Here is a 19,391-nt window from a genome sequence, read left to right as displayed (position 1 = left end):
AGCTTTATAATTAAGGGAGCTTTATAATTAACTTCACAAAATATAAAAAAGAAAAATTTGAGGAATGACTTTTTCAGATAAAACGTAAAAAACGCTAATCTGATTTAGCATTTGATTCATCTCATCCACACGCGAACAATGAATACAATACAATAATACAGTCAGTCAAGGTGGAATGTTTCCCAATGAAAAACGAATGCCATCTACACTAATCAGGGTATTGTTGGTTATGTATTAAATAAGTATTGGACATTGGACATTTTTACATAAACTGACTAAGTCCCACGGTAAGCTCAAGAAGGCTTGTACTGTGGGTAATTAGACAACGATATATATGATATACAAATACTTAAATCCATAGAAAACATCCAAGACTTAGGAACAAATACCTGTGCTCATCACACAAATACAAGCCCTTACCGGGATTCGAACCTAGGACCGTCGGCTTCAAAGGCAGGGTTACTACCCACTAGACAAGATCGGTCGTCAAATGTAATAACTGTAATACAACATAGTTTTCACCACACCAGCGGTGGCATCATGGTTCCATTTTTATCACTTATCACTATACCCGTCACTTTCGCGTTTACATACTTGTTAGAACGGGATAGCCGTGGTGTCAAATGATAAAGAGCCGACCATCTTAGCCCTGCAGCTAGTAAAGGCTCTCTTGGTTGTTCAAAAACGTATCAGAAAGTTGCATTTTAGCCACATGTGGGGCAAAGAATTCTGATGCAAATTTTGTTTTCCTTATGTTAGCTGGTAGAATTGACTTTTAAATGGTGATTTTGAATGATAAATATTTTATTACGTTCATTTGGACTTGATTTGGTTTGATTTTTTACAGTTAGAATTTTCTTCGCGTTTGGTGTGGTGAAAAAAGGTGTGTTTCACTCGGTGGCAAAATTTGTTTAACCCTCGTGCCATAAAACCCTAGCAACGCTCAAGATTCAATTTTCGAACTACTTGCTACACTCGTGGTTCAATTTTGGAATCTTTCGTTGGCTCGGGTATCAATATTAGCACCAGCGGTTAAACAACAACTTTGTCCCCTTGTAAAACAAATAACTATATCAAATGTAAATGCTTAGTACGTAAAGATCTCAGTAATGTTGTACATACATATTAAACATACAAGTCGATATTGTAACATTAACATGTCTTTTATAAATTATAATTAACCAAAAAAAACCGGACAAGTGGAGTCGGACTCGCACAGGAAGGGTTCCGTACCATTATCTATAAAAACGGTCACCCATCCAAGTACTGACCCCGCCCGACGTTGCTTAACTTCGGTGATTGGATGAGAATCTCGAGATTGGAAAGAAATATTTATTTTATTCGGTTTTTAGTATTTGTTGTTATAGCGGCAACAGAAATACATAATCTGTAGAAATTTCAACTGGCTAACTATCACGGTTCATGAGATACAGCCTGGTGACAGACGGACGGACGGACGGACGGACAGCGAAGTCTCAGTAATAGGGTCCCGTTTGACCCTTTGGGTACGAAACCCTAAAAAAAACTGACTAAGTGCTCGACGACTCGCGTACCTAAAAAGTTCCTTACTACACATTTTTTATACAAATATTCCACATCCACTCACACTTAACTTTTATTTAAAATAAAACCTGTAATCTAGGGTTAATAAACTATTGTCTGTATTTTTTTTAATGAATGGACTCAAGGGGATGGACAGTTTTCGCACCTTTTTTCTTAAATAACTTCAAATTATATTCCTATATCTAACGTCATATTTGGGCATTTTTAAAAAAAGTGTACTCTGTACTTTTTTTTAACCTAACAAATGCTGGGTTATTTCTACTCATAATCACGAGCACTATCGATTTAAGCAATAAAAAGAAGTATCCCACTTTTAATTGTTAGTTTTGTAACGCGAAATTTAAAAAAATTAAAGTCAGTTAACCAAACATGTTGTATAGTATGGACCGTTACAAAACTGAACGTTGAAAATCAAGGATCATTAAGGCAAAATGGGTAATTTTTTTTCTGAAAATCCCTTTCTTTCAACACACCACCCAGTTCCCAGCATCAAAACTATATCCAGGCAACTTTCTTCTCAATTTACTAGCCAAACGACATATATCATGTGAATGATGTCCGGTCGATAATCCATTAATCTGCACTACACATTCTCAAACCTATTGCAAAGACTATAAGGTCCTACAATGGTCAAGTATATTAATGTTAATACTGCAGAGGCCTACCGCGAACACCAAAGTTCGCAAATTGCGGGCATCTTGCTCTGTCACTAGGAAGCCTTGATTAGAGTAAAAGTTAAAGATGCCAGCTATTTGCGAACTTCGGTGTCCGCGGTAGGCCCTCAGTAATGAACGGATTAATAAACCACATAAGGCCCAATGGTTAGTGCTATTAATACAGTATCTCACGACTGGACCGGTCGGTCGTCTGCTTTCTAAACCGGACTGTGACGTGTGGTAGGCGGCAACCCTAAAATTACTATGTATAAAGGGCTAGTATTACTGGTATTTTAGATAGTTTTCATATTGTACCTAACCTGTACCCCTAGTGTAAATAAATTCGATTTTGAAACGCGACATACGCGTTTGCGTTTAGTCTCATTTTGTATTGGATTTAGAAAGAGCGCGCCAAGCGGGACGTTTTGGAAACTCAAAATCCTATACAAAATGAGACTTAACGCAAACGCGTTCGTCACGTTATGATGTCGATAAAATTTACACTAGGGGTACTGTTATAAGAATTTCTTTAAATCTAAAAGTAATAGATGAATATTAGAAATATCAGAGGAAAAACCGGAACCCTTATACCGACGACGACCGGTCTAGCCTAGTGGGTAGTGACAGTGACCCTGCCTATGAAGCCGATGGTCCTGGGTTCGAATCCCGGTAAGGGCATGTATTTGTGTGATGAGCACATGTATTTGTTCCGGAGTCATGGATGTTTTCTATGTATTTAAGTATTTCTATATTTGTCTGTTGTCTGAGTACCCACAATACAAGCCTTCTTGAGCTTACCGTGGGACTTAGTCAATTTGTGTAGGAATGTCCTTACCCCCAATATTTATTTATTTATGATTTATTTTGTTGTCGGTCCGTCCGTCTGTCTGACCCTTTCCAAACTACAGTACCTTAAAGCTGTAATTTTTTTAAGTTAACTTAAACAAAGATACAGCTGTTTATGCCGCAAAAAACCGGAATCTGGCGGAATATGCCGGAATCAAAATTTATAAGGTAGTTCCCTTTGACCTAGAACTATGAAAATTGGCAAGTATTATCGTCTTACACTACAACGGTTATAGATACACCGTGTTTTTTTATTTCCGTTAATTTCAAGGGTGCATTCCTGAGCTTAAATTAAGTAACTTTTTCAAAGATACCGGTATTCTACCTCCATTTCGGAGATAATCAATAATTTATTTTTATCTTATAAGGCCTTTACGAGCGTATACACTTGCCTTAGGGCCTGTTTACATATTGATTAGTGTTTAGTCAGAGTGCATACATTTGCTACTAAACGCAAGTACTATCTCGGACGATCGATGTTCGAAATGACATTGATATGTCACAGTTCTCAATTATTTGGTTGAATTCAATGTAATGCCCGTGTTACAACAACTCTATATGCGATATTTAATTACTTTTTATAAAAAAATATATACATATATATTTTTTTAAATTTAATATGCCATTTAGTTTCCTTAAACGTACTTATCCATACCCCGGAGTTAACGGAATTCAATAAAAACAGTGTGTAGATCTGTTTCTATTATACATTCCTAAGGCAATTGGGTACAGTACAGCGGACCGCAAGATAGTACGACATGTGCAATCTCAGATAGAATTTCACAATTATAGTAATTTTGTCTCTCTGTCTTTATGAGTATAGCTAGGATAGCGGAAATAACGGTGTTCATTGAGATCTGGGTTCAAATCCCGGTAAGGGCATTAAATTGTTAATGCGTGTTCTTGAGGTATGGATTCTATGTGTGTGTATCAACATCAACTCCAAACCTATTAAGCTTACTATGGGACTAGTTAAATTTGTGTTTGTTCAGCGGTGGGCAAAGTACGTAAGTATGATCTATATATTCACCCCGTTAATTATTGCAGGTGACTAAATTAAATAAACATCCTGTATACTTTTAAATAGAGGGCAACAATTATTAGGGCCACTTGCCCCATCCAGGGTTGGCCACTAACTCGGGATTAACCGGTTAAACCCGAAATTACCAGAATAATTTAACGGTTAACTCTGAGTTAGTGGCTAACCCTGGATTGGTGCAAGTGGCTCTTAATCTAGCAACACTATTACTATTATCCGTCTAAATTAAAAATAAATAAATAAACAACCCAACTCTTGGCCGTTTCATAATATTATCAACACAACTGCCTACAAAATAACGTCCAATTTAGATTAAATTTTACGTGTAATTTTTGAAAATAGAATACTACAGTCGGTTATGCGTCAACAATTTTAAATCAATTTAAAAAAGACTAACATTTCTTATTAAGGTTCTTAATCGTTTTATTTTTCAAAATAGAACTCCACAGGAACTGAGCATCGTCGCAAATATGTACCGATTTAAACTAAACTTTATTTCAAGCGATTTAAGGTAGAATTTCATTTTGAAGGATGTTTATTACAATTTGTCAACACATAATTGAAAGCATTTCCCACGCTCATAACCGACAGTTAACGGTTACCAGTTTTACTTGATAATTTCACTTTAACATGAACATGACAAAAGGTACTCGGTTCGGGAAGTTTTTAACAGTTTATCATTAAAAGCCATTTATGGAAAAAAAAGAGAAAATACAGTTATCATATTCATAACCATCCATAGTTATTTACATACAGAGACACACACATAGAACTTATCTGATTTACAGACAGAACCATTGGGGCGCGGGTCCGACTCGCACATTTCTAGTTTTTTTTTAAACAGTGGGTGAAGGTGTATTTGTTACCGAGAAAAAGCACAATTTTGTTATTATTGACCGTACTCTGAGGGGTAAATATGTGGGTCTTACTTGACAAGCTTTACTATGGGGTCAACCCCGAAATCGCGAAAAAAAATCTACCGCCTCACACATTGGGGTCATCCATTAATAACGTCACACGAATTTCTAGTTTTTTTGACCCCTCCCCCCTAGTGTGACCACACACTTTTGGCAATTTTGTTTTCAACGAAATCGGCAAATCGAATTAGGTATTAATATTTTATCAAAATATTTTTGATAAAAGAAATATTAGTAATATTAACTCAAAACTGATTAGGAAAGAAAATTTAAACGACTAAAAACGATTATGGTTCCAAAAACTTGTTAATTTAACTGTACAGCGAATGAATATTTTTAAATAAATTTTCGGTCACTGATGAAGTGACGTCACAAAGTTAGTGACTCCCCTCTCCCCCTAGTCACAACATGTCACATTTTGTTGACCCCCTCGCTCCCCCTAAACGTGTGATGTAATAATTAATGGAATGCCCTTTCGGTGAATCACAATGTCAATGTTTTCTATGGAAGTATGGAACAGCAGATTCTTTTTCTCGATTTCGGGGTTGGTACCATAGTAAAAGTTGTTCAGTATGACCAAATGACTCGTGTACAGTGTACACAATAGCCCAGCGCTGGACCAGCGAGATGGCCATGCGATTGGTTATGGCTCCTCTACACGAAGGCCACGCGTTGGACCAGCGAGATGGCAATGCGATGGTTGAAAGCACGCTCTATGGAATGGGCCACGTGCATATGCGTACGCACCATCGCTGGCCCACTACCTTTGATGTGCAGACGAAAAACCGACACCGTGGCCATCCCATCGCCGCGCCATAAGCCATCCGATACCACTACCCTCTCTATGCGCTGGCCCATCTTAGTGGGCCAGTATGATGGCCCATCGTGTAGAGGAGCCATAATATATATATATATTTTTTTTTTATACTACGTCGGTGGCAAACAAGCATACGGCCTGCCTGATGGTAAGCAGTGGTATATTTATCCATCAAGGCATGGTCAAACAACAAAATCAGCCTGTGTACAGAAGTGATACGAAGCGTGCAAAAGCTAACGTGCAGCTCTTTGGACTAATGACCACATGATATTGACCTTTAGATGAGGTCAACTAGTGGCCAATGAGCACATGAGCAGTCAATGACCGCGTGCGACCAAGGCTTTTGCAATTAATAGCGGTAATAGATGCTTTGAAGATTTAATACAGTAGATACTTCTATCTAATTATAGATGTTAAGAGGAAAGGGGACGGCCGCTTCTCCATGGAAACGTACTCGATCGCAAAGAGCATGGTATTCAAAACTGACATCAATTAGCCTAAAAAGCAAAACAGTAAGTAAGTAAATATTCTTTTCATCACACTTGCTCGAAAAAGATCTTATTTCATGCAGGTGTGCTGAAGGACAAAAGCCTATTTTGTTCCCACGGAGTTATGGATTGTGAAAAAAAAAAAGCTATGAATGAGTTTTTTTTTTAAATACTGACGTTTATAATTTTATTTTATTTTTTCTTTAAAATTATTTAGTTGATTAATTTAACAGTTGTTTAAAATATTTTTACATAATTAATACAACTAACTTAAATACTAGTGGGCGAGACACGGCGTTTAACGTAAACAAGACTTCTATAAAAAGACCCGAAGACAACGAGGGTGCGGCTTGTTACATTTACTTAGACAGGCTGGGCCTGAGTAAGGGGTTCCATACATCGACATATGTATATCTATTATATCTAAGGACGGGCCTTATAAAATACCGGTAAATAATAATAATAAATCTTTATTCACTTAAAAACCTAACACGGTATAGAGTGTCGATATTATGCTATACTAGATACAGAAAAGCCTATAATTAGGTTTGTAATGGTGTCACCAATGTCCAGCTTTTGTCTCCCGAACCAGGACAGAGCCTGTAAATACCGGTATATTTCGGTTTTCCTCCGAACTTTTATAAGAACGCGAACGTTTTAAGTACTTTATTGTAACCTAAAAAAATCGGTTTATTCGACAAGCGCCGAAGCAGCCGGCCGGCCTGGTGGTGAGTCACGTAAACATAGACACTGACATAGGAAGAAACCGGTTTATATTGTTCTAAACCTGTTAATTAGACAAGAACTGTTGTCATAAAAACCGGTTTAAAAATAACGGTTTTTCGAGCCAAACCGAAATTAAAAGGTTTTGCGCCAAGTACATGATAAACGGTTTGGAAATTTAACCGGTTTCCGAGCCTTGCTTTATACGGGCACTAAGATGGTGCTAGTTGAGCGGTGTCACTCACGAATTAGAGCCAGTCGTGCAGTCTAACGCAACTAGTTGCGACCAATAACGCGCGTGATGCGAACTCATCAACCAATCGCGTTGTGGCGTTAGACTGCATTGGCTCGAATTCGTGATACCGCCATACTGGCCCCATTCTTATTGCCCGTAAGGCCCGTCCTTAGATATATGCCAATGGTACCATAACCTTGACATATTAACCGTAGTACCGTTTTTTTAGATAACAATACCAAAATTTTTATTAGCGATCTTGAGGATTTTCTATATATACCTAGGGACTCATGATTTTTGACTTTCGCTCTATAGAAAAAAACCGGCCAAGTGCGAGACGGACTCGCGCACGAAGGGTTCCGTACCATTATCTATAATTGTTAGTATTTGTTGTTATAGCGGCAACAGAGATACATCATCTGTGAAAATTTCAACTGTCTAATTATCAAGGTTCACGAGATACAGCCTGGTGACAGATAGACAGACAGACGGACGGACAGGGGAGTCTTAGTAATAGGGTTCCGTTATACCCTTTGGGTACTGAACCTTAAAAATAACAAACATAGGTTTAAAACGCACTTTAACAATTTGCTTTTAAAGCTAAAACTATGAAAATTGCTTTGCTATTAAAAATGCGCAATTTATTTTAGAGGGCGCACTCGGCGATTACTTTTTTCTTTTTTTTGAACTAACCTACACTAAACGCCTTGACAATTAAGAAATTTAAAAATAAGAACGTCCGTTTCCCGCCTCGTTCATTGGCACTTCCGTTAACTGTCAATTGGGTTCCGTCTCAACAGAAAAAAGGTGTATGTGTGTGCATCGGCGCCTAGAATTAGTAACAATAACAACACTAGTCTGGATGTACTCTGCTGTTTTAGGGTTTCGTGTAAAACGTGAAAAGCGACCAAGTGCGAGTCGGCCTCGCCCATCAAGGGTTCCGTACCATTTATGACGTATTAAAAAAAACTACTTACTAGATCTCGTTCAAACCAATTTTCGGTGGAAGTTTGCATGGTAATGTACATCATATATTTTTTAGGGGGGGAAGACACGTTTTACCACTTTGGAAGTGTCTCTCGCGCAAACTATTCAGTTTAGAAAAAAATTATATTAAAAACCTCAATATCATTTTTGAAGACCTATCAATTATATAACCCCACAACACAATCAAACCCATACGTTTGATGAAAAAATTTTGTTTTGAGTTTCATTTCGAAGTATGGGGAAACCCCAAAAAATTTTTTTTTCTATTTTTGTGTGAAAATCTTAATGCGGTTCACAGAATACATCTACTTACCAAGTTTCAACTGTATAGTTCTTAGTGTTTCGGAAAATGTGGCTGTGACATATGGATGGACAGACAGACAGAAATGACGAATCCATAAGGGTTCCGTTTTTTGCCATTTGGCTACGAAACCCTAAAAACAGAATACTTATAGGACTCAAGCCACTCTGTGCCATCGGCATCGGTTATTTCTGCCTGCTCTTAGCAACTAGGCAAGTTGTATATCATTTTCGTATTATATAGGAATTTATTTTAAAAATAATCGTATAAAAAATTTGCACAATAAAATAAAATTATAAGGTACCTAACCCATATAAGGCCCAGTGCCTCACAAAGCCCACTTCTTAAAATCTTTTTTGACAAAAAACGGTTACCTACACTTATTATTAAACATTGTTTTCAAAGCCAAAGCTACTATTAATATGTCGATGATTCATTTATTGATTTAATAAAATTTGTTGTATTTTTTCTTGAAATTCATAGTTATGTCTAAAATAAATAAAGTGGGCCTTGCATAGGTCCGGTACCTTTTGTATTTTTTGTAACAAAATTGTCCTTTACAATCACAGGTAAGTACGAGTATCTAATTCTAACGTTAAATTTCAATGAAAATGTGACGTTTATAATGACATTGCCATACTTTATCCTGTCAAAGTCGGTGCACCGATAACTAATAAAATACTAAATAATAAGTATACAAATGTATTGTAATTGTATTGATGAGTACAGTTAGGAAGTTATAAGCATCGTCATTCTAAGGCTTTATTTTATTAGAAGTATTAGGTTATAAAAATTATAGAATTATATGTTCATTTCAATAGAGCATCGTCATGAAAAATGATTCGCACTTTTATTGTAAGCTAAAACGATCAATTATATTCATATATTCAAGTGTTGTTAAAGAAATGAATGGATTTTATACAAAGAACATTATATGTCCACCTTCGTAATATGACTAGGTACAATCACGTCTGAAAACATCGACACAATCGAAGTGCCAAAAATATGTATAAGTACACAACCTTATGGCACATACATTAGGGTAGTGTATACATAGTTTTGGCACTTAGTCCGTATCGATATTTTCAGACGTGACCGTACCGTCAAACGGGGCAATTCACCCCGTCGAAACTTAAAATGTGATTTTGCTGACAATTTCTTAAAAAATACACAAATTGTATTATACAAAATCTACTATTGGGAGAATCAACTTTTTAGCGTCACTCGTTGCCATGGTTACGATTAGTTGTCCAGGGGACAAAAGTTCATTGAAATACTGATTTTATGGTACTTAAATGTATCAAACTTGCGTTTTTGTGGTCGTTATAACCAATGTCCATAATGGGCCCCCTACTAAGCATGTTAATAGAACGGCATACATAGCACTAGTGCGAGAAGTAGCATATTACGTTACTGTGTCGAACATTTAAAGGGCCATATGTACTGTAAAACGTTGTACGATACATGTGCGAATAGGTAATTCGCAACTCGTGTCGATTTAAAACACTCCCTTCGGTCGTGTTTTAATTTATCGCCACTCGTTTCGAATTTCCTATTTTTCGCACTTGTATCGTAATGTACTATTATTTATATAAATGACCAATATTATGCTTGAGGTTGAGGGCACTCGGCGATTACTTTATTTATTTTTAAAACACAATTTTTTAGAGGTTCCATAAAAAAAAATTCCACGGGATACTTATGGAATCACTTCGGTCTTGCAAATTGGTTAAATTCGGTTTTCTTAGAGACTTTTTAAAAATAATTAAAAATAACTATTCAAAACAATGATATCCGCGCTCTTCGGCACGCACTTCCACTTCCATCTCGCTCACGCTTACGATCAGTGAGAGTGAGATAAGAACGCTAACTGGGCCTTAAAGAAAATAATGGATTTTATACATAGAACATTTTAATTTTTATGTGTCCACCTTCGTGATATGTATGCATAAGTATTAATTAAAACGCCGTGGCGACTGGCGACCGATCAGAGGGCCTACCGCGAACACCGCAGATTGCGGGCATCTTTCTCAGTCACTCTAATTACGTCTTAATTGGAGTAAAAGAGAGCGATGCCCGCTATTTACGAACTTCGGTGTTCGCGGTAGACCCTCTGGGTATTTCACTCAATTGTTCCAATGCTCCCGGCGCACACAACGTGATTCACTATCAAAAATAAGTTTTCTTAGGCTAGCTAGACAATGAGAATTCTATACGAGTAAGTATATTATACACCGTGTTTTTATTGGTATCGGTAAGTACGTTTAAGGAAACTAAATGGCATAGTTAATTTTCCAAAAACTATTTTTTTATTACTACATATTTTTATACTATTTTTTTATTATTTTTATTTTCATAAAAAGTAAGTAATTAAATGTTGAATATAGCGTTGTTGTAAGTGTAACACAGGCATTAGATTTAACTCAATCAAACAACTCGTACTAAACACTAATCAATATGTAAACAGGCCCTAATGCAAGTGTATACGCTCGTAAGGGCTTTATAAGATAAAAATTAATAATTGACTATCTCCGAAATGCTCGTGTCTTTGAGAAAGTTACTTAATTTAAGCTCAGGGATGCACCCTTGAAATTAACAGAAATAAAAAAACACGGTGTATAGTGTTTCATTTTTATTTTTGTCCCATCCAATTAACATGGTACATAAGAAAACAAAGCAATTGTTAATTTTACCGCACTGGCTTTAGTTTAAAGACAACCACAACACTTACCATTTTTATTAATTACCAAAATAATAAAATTATATAACTTTACAACTTTTCTACATTCAATGAAACTTCGGTAACAGTAAACTTACGTTTTCGCCGTCGGTATCCAGATTTCACAACCTACGTCGTTGCATGGTTGCGTATCTGAAAAAAAAGGTAAAATCAATCATCGAACAATCCAAACATTAGGAATAACCTGTAGCAAATTCCGGTTGTGAAAACAACGGTTTTTGTTTGATTACGGCGAAAACAAGTAAGTTATGAGTTATTGTGTAAATAGTTACTGGTTTAGGTAGGTACCCAATCCAACAGTCAACGAACTAGCTTTAGTCCAGGGACCGGTCGGCTATCCCTTCCCTTATGAAAGGCTTAACTCACCACTCACCATACCCTTTGCCAGACAAAACCTTTTCAATTTGCTTTTAAAGCCCTTATCTAAACAGTAACCCATTTGATTAATCGGTATCATAAAAAATACCCACACAAAAGCAAAACCCTTATCTTTTGACGACGATTCTGGCCTAGTAGGTAGTGACCCTGCCTATGAAGCCGATGGTCCTGAATTCGAATCCCGATAAGGGCATTTATTTATGTGATGAGCACAGATATTTGTTCCCAAAACACAAGCGTTGTTGGCTTACCGTGGGACTTAGTCATTTTGTGTAAGAATGTCCCTATACCATTTATTTATTTATCATCCGCTCACCAATACCTTGCATATTGCTTACAATCGTTAGGTTGATAAAGGGTTACCCTTTAGCATATAAGCGTGCTAATTTAAACCGTGTATCTTGTTCATAGAGTACACATTACTTCGCATCTGATAGCGAGCGCTCGTCTACTATATAATGTAATCAGAACTGACAGTGTCTATTTTAGTAGAGATTGTAAAAGGTTTCATAATGTCATGATTTATTTATGTTTACTTTTAAGATAGCAGATAAATAATAATTATACTGTGACAACATTATTATGTTACCCCGATTAATACAGGGGTAGTTGAAAAAATAACATTATACTGTTGGCAACACGGTAATTTTAACAAGTGGTGGGGACACGGTAAATTTTGGACAGGCTCGTGCACTTGGGTTGAGGCCGTCAAAGAGGACGCATCGTAATGAACTGGTTAGGTCAGAGTACCTGCAAGTATCCCGATTGTTGTAGTAGTAATAGTTTAGAGTAACCATGCGAGAAGAAGCACTACAATATGTATAAATAAATACTAATCAACACAGGGCACCTACAAAAGTTGTATTTGGTACTAATTGTGCTAAATTGTTAGGGTGACCCTTATAATGGGAATGCAATGCATATGGATAGCAGTATTTAAGCAACTGCAAATTATGATTAGTAAGTTTTTTGGTAAGGGATAGTCAAATGAATGGGCTAGCAGTTCGGCCTGTTCGAACTGGTAAGTCTTTCACTGGGTTCACTGGCTTCTTAAAGGGCATTGAAATACTTTTATCGAGGAAAGGGCTGTCCGGTCTCTGAGCAATTGAGCATTACTATCATATAATATGATTGCGGATACGGACCAAATACAATCAGTTATAAGTAAGAATAACATTACTTTGAATGACATTAATATTAACATTGTAATGCTAACTGAAAGAAATCTGCTAACTGAAATTGGGAACCAGACACTATCAATAATAATGACAACTATTGAGTATTTATACACCGTGTTTTTTTCCGTTAATTTCAAGGGTGCATTCCTGAGCTTAAATTAAGCAACTTTCTCAAAGACACCGGTATTCTAATTAACTCCATTTCGGAGATAATCAATAATTTATTTTTATCTTATAAGGCCCCTATGAGCGCGTATTCGCGTACACTTGCCTTAGGGCCTATTTACATTGCCTGCTGGCTGGAAGCCCGCCATGGGACCTTGAAGCCAAAGTGCAGTCCGCTGTCTATTGGCGGGTGCAGGCTGCTAGGAGGGAGGAAAACTGGCCCGCCCCTCAAGAAGTTCGCCAGTGGCGGGAAGAGGCGCGAGAAGTGCTCTTCGAAAAGTGGTCGGAGCGTTTAGAGATCCCGGGAGCTAGCCGGGACCTGGTGGCTGCTATTCGGCCCGTTCTGAAGGAATGGGTCGAACGCAAACATGGCGCACCCTCCTTCCATCTCACACAGCTCCTGACGGGGCACGGCTGCTTCGGCTGGTACTTGTGTGAGAGGGTGGGAAGAGAGCCGACAACGGCGTGTCACCACTGTGGAGGAGGAGCCGTGGATACGGCCAAGCACACGCGCGAAGAGTGCCCTGCGTGGGCGGAGCCTCGCGCTGTCCTGTCCACGGCTATAGGAGGTGACCTCTCACTGCCGGCGCTAATCCGCCGCATGGTGGACAGTGAGGAGGCATGGGCGGCAGTGACCTCCTTCAGTGTCACCGTTATGACGGAGAAGGAGGCGGCAGAGCGAATGCGCGAGGATGATGCGAGCTCGCTCCCTCAGCGCCGCAGGAGGCCGGGCAGGCGGCGAAGAGCCTTCGCGGCCCGAATGCTGCCACCCTAACGGAACCCTGCGGGTGATGGGTCGGGAGTTCTATCACCCGCCTGAAGAGATTCCGAGCTGGAAGGCCCTCGCGTGTTCCGAGGTGCCTTCAGTGAAGTAGGCTGCTCGAGCAGCCCGAAAAGATGGTCCCGCAAGGGCAACGCCGGCAGGGTATCGGTGGCCTGCAACCGTGTTCCCGAAACCCCGTCAACAAAGCGAGCGCCAGAACACCCCAGGGGGTTTAGTCCGTGGGAGTCGGACATACCCACTCGGCTTCTCCCGGGCCAGTGGGATCCATAACGGATTCCCCCTGGGTCATCAAAAAAAAAAAAAAAAAAAAGGGCCTATTTACATATTGATTAGTGTTTAGTACGAGTTAATAAATTTGCTACTAAACGTCAGTACTATCTCGGACGATCGATGTTAGAAATAACATTGATATGTCATAGTTTTCAGTTGTTTGGTTAAATAAAATGAAATACCTATGTTACAACAACGTTATATGTAACATTCAAATACTTTTTATAAAAAAAATCTAGTGAAAAGATTTTTTTTTGTAAATTTAGTTTCCTTAAACGTAATCTTATATACTCATGCCCCTAAGTTAACAGAATTCAATAAAAACACGGTGTAGACATTACTATTGACTGCATAGAGATTAAAATGAAACGGAATGATACGAAAAGTGGAACCCAGGAAAGACAATATTTTCAGTCCGACCCGCACATATAATAAATAAATAAAAAGTCATCTATTGTCGCAAAAAAAAATTGTACATACAGCAACGGCTAAGCAAACAAGCAAAATAGGGACAATATAGGGTGTGTAAGTCCATGGTTGTTGACTGTATTACATTACACAATAAATATATATATATATATATATAATCAATAAAAAAAGGATGAACCTGACGTCGTAGTCGCGAATCGTTTTGACTGTTCTAAGAGAGAGAAAAAAAACCACTTGATTTGACTTAACAGTCAACCACCCTATAAGCGATAGTTCTGAGTAATTTACGTTTAGCTAGACCTAATCATCAGTTTAGCTTCCAGTCGCCCACTGCTGAGCATAGGCCTCTCTTCGTGTACGCAACTTATCCCGGTCCTGGACTAGTCGCATCCAGAACTGTCTCGCGATTTTTCGAATGTCATCCACCCAACGAGGCAACGGATCTTCGCATGATAAAACCTAATATATTTTCAATACCCCTACTACCTTGTCACTTTATTATTAAAAGCTTGTCATGACACTGCATCAGGTCACACCGCATCGAAACGAAAACTACGCATGGCATGTGTGTCGATGTTCGGTCAATTATTTATTCTACGATATGGTAACGACCCACAAATATCTTACAAATCAAATAACGGTACTAAATAGCCAATCATTATTGGGATTTCGTTAAAAAGCCAGGCAAAGTCGGGAGTCGCACATGGATGGTTCCGTAATATTAAGATTTAAAAACACAGGTGAGATTTACAGAGAGGAAAAGGACAGCGGTTTGAAAAAAACTGCCGCATTTATAGAATACATGAAAAGGTTGTGTAGAAGAGGTCTTTCTTTCACTGAGGTTTAGGTGTGGGTATCAGGGGCGGCGGGTCCATACAACTCGATTCCCACCGGCTTGCCTAAAATTTATTGCTACATAAACCAAACTTATATATCATCATTAAAATTAAAAATATATCCATAATGAAAACACTACGTATTACATTACCTTGGAATTGATAATACGATAATAGTATGGCAAAGGTGGTTATACACTAACTGCAAAAGCTCGCGCCCAAGGACACACCTTGCGCACGCCTCACTTTTATCATGAAAAAAAAGTACATAATGTTAAGGTGTCTTTTTGTTCCGAGTTGCCTAGCCAGAATTTTCACGCGCCGCTACTGGTGGGTATATAAATAAATACATATATTCTGGCTTTAGCTTTGTCAGTAGAAAAAAGCGGCAATTTTGACAATGTAGGCGCGGAGGATCGTCCCGTCCGACAGTTGCCTTGCCAGAGTATAGTTTTCTATTTTTTCACATGGTAACCCTAATTCCTTATTGAGCATTCCACACACTTGTCTTCCATTGTCCCATAAAAACGATTTTTTTGAAGATTTGCTGGAATAGGAGTTCCTGAATTGCTTACCTGTCCAATTTCTTGGTCCACTGCGCATTGCGCCACACTCTCTCATTAAGCAAAATGTGAGACGCAAATACTCATTGGACCAAGCAATTGGACAGGTGGAATACCAGCCTTAGCAAAATAGTCATCGCCTTAAAATACTAAAAAATAAATTCCGATATTATGTTTTGTCAATATTTATGTATATTTTATACGTAATATAAGTATGTATATATGTATGTATGGTATGTTATTGTATTATATTTGGTTGTTGTTGTTAAGTAGCACCGCCTACAATCTCTCAGCTTTGCCTAAAGGTTGACTGGTAGAGAATGCCTCATGGCATTAAGTCCGCCTTTTGTACTATAAGGTTTTCTTTTGTGCAATAAAGATTAAATAAATAAATAAATTATACACGAGACAAAATATGTACGGGACAACCCATGAAATGCTTCATACGTTGTTCGAGAAACCGGCACAAATTATACCAAAATTCGGGTACGGAACCCTAAAAAACCTACAAAACGTTTAAGTCGTAAGCGTGACCACCGTGTAGTCAATAAATAGTGTAATCATACCATAAAATGTATAAAAATGTATACTTTTAAAGGCCTGATAGGTTTCAGTTTGGAGGAATTTGATTTTGAAATATCCTGTTTCCACTTTCGGTGCGTCTTTGTATAATACCATTTTTCTCAAACTTGCTATAAAATGATGACATGACTTACGTCATATTAGGTCCGGAAATACTACATATCAGGTGCGATGAGTGAAGATGATATGTAAAGGAATTTCATACAGCCTTACCCACCTAGGACTGTAAAGCAACCTTCTTTTGTTTTTTAACGTCTAATTGTGACACAACGTCTTGGCATCCAACCATCAACTAGCTTCAGTTAGCTTGGTACGGGGATTTGTTGTGCATATTCGTTGCTAAGCAACGGCGGTGGCGCATCACGCAGGCGCGCGGACTTACGCGCGTAAGGTTGTACACCGCTGGTAGAGTGGCGAGCCGAGTAGGTCGCCACAAAACAAATTGACTACAATTTTTTTGTTTTAATTGCAAGTTTGAGAAAAGCACTATACATATCTCGGCGAGAAACGGGGTTGCCGGCCGCGTATCTCTATCCGCTACGCTCAGCCATATATATCTAGGTACTTGGCCTGCAACCCTACGTTTCCCGGCCTCTATAGTAATGTACTATTAATCCAAATATTAAGAGTCCCCGGCAAGCTCGGCCGAATTTCACCTTCCTATACAAAGGGAGTTTCGATCTCATTTTAAAACTACGTGTTGGATTGTAATGAAACTTATAATACAATGACATGACGTATATCTAGTCCTGTAATTCGTTTAATATAGCTCCAGTTCATAAAACAAACGAAATATAGCAAAAACGAGTTTTGTATGAAAAACTTAAATTCTCTGTATTTTTTTACTATGGTATCTGAAGCTACATAAACTAATTACAGGATCCTATTGTAAGTACAAAGTTTCAGAGCACTCTCGCAAGTCGTTTAAAATAAAAGAGTATATACGTTTGTATGAAAAACCGAGTTTTATAGATAATCTCGTGATATGCCTGTAAGATTTAAGAAAAGTAGTCAATAAAAATCATGTTAATCACGCTTTCAATATACATATTATTTTAAAACATGTTTTAGTGTTATTTTATTTTCGTTTCAAAACGGAAACCATAAATTCTGCTCTCACGTATTTACGTATTTAAAAATAAATCTCAAAACTGGCAATTCTAATATTGCTCGCATTCGATATTTAAAAATCAAATTTATTCATAGGTAGCCAGCTAGCCAGTTAAATTAACAGCGTACCGTGGCAGACTAATATGAATCTTATATACTTTCACATAAGGTCATTACTTTTCTTACGGTTTGAATACTACTTAGAAAATAAAAAAGATCGAAAGCGACATGTACATTCCATAAAGTTATACCCTTTTGACGAGAAGGTAAACTTGTTCTCAAGAGTTGACCTTGCTCAGAAGCGGTAAGCTAAATTGGGTCACTCGGACACAGCCCGGCTAGCTCAGTCGGTAGAGCATGAGACTCTTAATCTCAGGGTCGTGGGTTCGAGCCCCACGTTGGGCGAAACAACTTTTTGTTTTTCTTTTTTTTTCATAATTAATTTGCGTAACAGACTAGTATCTATTTTTTTTTGTAAAGACGAGAAACGCGCATCCTTAAATGTGTTTATTTATTTATTTGTAATTTGTACTTCAATGGCTGGACCGATATAGAAAATAGTGTTTATTTTACCCGACTGCATCAGAAAGAAGGTAACGTTTTTCGAGCGTATATAATGTCTGTATATTTCTTTGGTACGCCTACGCCCTACGGCTCAAACGTCTACGGTTTTTGACATATCAGGTGTCGTTGAATTCGTCAGAGTTGTAGTACAGTAACTATGTAAATGGAACCCGCAAATGAAAAAAAGACGGTCGGGGGTTATTTTTTTTTACCATAGCATATGGGCATCAATCTAGTGAAAAGACCATTTTAAAAATATAATATATTAAGCAGACGGGTTTTTAGTTTTTATAAGAATGATTCCTCTTGTAACATTCGAAAGCTTAGGTCTCCATTTTTACCCGACATCGCGACGCAAAGGAGGGTAATGTGTTTTACTAAACATAGAAAGCTGAGATTCAAGCTTTTCGCTTCATCAGTACAAGCGCCATTAGATATTGGAGCGGCCAAGGTGCTCAAAAATATCTGATCATGCACTTTAACCTCTTGATAATAGAGGTCAGATATTTGTGATCTCCTTGGCTGCTCCAATATATCTGATGGCTATTGTATACGAGGACAGGACAGATAGATATTCAACAGAGTTCAAGGCTTGGATAACATAACTATCTAATAGGTATATTAATGACGCCGTCTCGGCTAGACGTCGCGACAATACTAATAGTCATAGGCATACCTTACATACCTATAATATTAAACAAACTGGAGGTTGAATGTAGGGCAAACTTTGAGAGGGTACTGAGAGGTCGTACATTTATTCAATTCAATATTTTGTTTGATGATGATGGTATCCTGTTATCCCTCATCAGGGGCATAGGGCTCTCAGGAGGGATTTCCATTTTTCACGGTCCAGCGCGGCCTCCTCCAGCTCCGCCCAGCCGATGCCAACTGAATTCAACTGATGCAGCCTCCTTTTCCACTGTGCGCCTCCAGGTGGTACGTGGGCGACCTTGACCCCTTTTTCCGAGAATTTTCCAAGTCAGCCCATGCTTGGATAGGTGGTTGTTTGGCCTTAGTCATATCTAGTGCCATTTCCGCAGAAGTATCTCCTTAGCTAAAGGGTTTTGTCCGGTCAATTCCCATAATTTAGTATTAGAGATGGTCCGTGGTCAGTAGACTCCTACGATTCGCCGCATTCTCTTCTTTACAATAACTGGCCAAGAGCATGTCGGGCCACGCTCAGTGTAGGGTTCCGTAGTTACTCTTCCGTCAATATAAGC

At 38.2% G+C, this 19,391-nt stretch overlaps 1 protein-coding gene and 1 non-coding gene across 2 annotated transcripts; both read left to right on the top strand.

Moving 5' to 3' along the window:
- Positions 1-10,359: 10,359 nt before the first annotated feature.
- Positions 10,360-13,808, top strand: LOC133532882 (uncharacterized). The gene is made up of 2 exons (XM_061871742.1): positions 10,360-10,418; positions 13,145-13,808. The coding sequence occupies exons 1-2, from the start codon at positions 10,360-10,362 to the stop codon at positions 13,806-13,808; spliced, it is 723 nt and encodes a 240-aa protein (XP_061727726.1).
- Positions 13,809-17,939: 4,131 nt separating this feature from the next.
- On the top strand, positions 17,940-18,012 carry Trnak-cuu (transfer RNA lysine (anticodon CUU)). Its single transcript has one exon. It is a non-coding gene; the product is annotated as a tRNA-Lys (tRNA).
- Positions 18,013-19,391: the final 1,379 nt, after the last annotated feature.

Source organism: Cydia pomonella, chromosome 28 (assembly GCF_033807575.1).
Source record: "Cydia pomonella isolate Wapato2018A chromosome 28, ilCydPomo1, whole genome shotgun sequence".
Taxonomy (NCBI): domain Eukaryota; kingdom Metazoa; phylum Arthropoda; class Insecta; order Lepidoptera; family Tortricidae; genus Cydia; species Cydia pomonella.
Note: the sequence above shows the minus strand (reverse complement) of the source record. Positions and strands in the feature narration are given on the sequence as shown.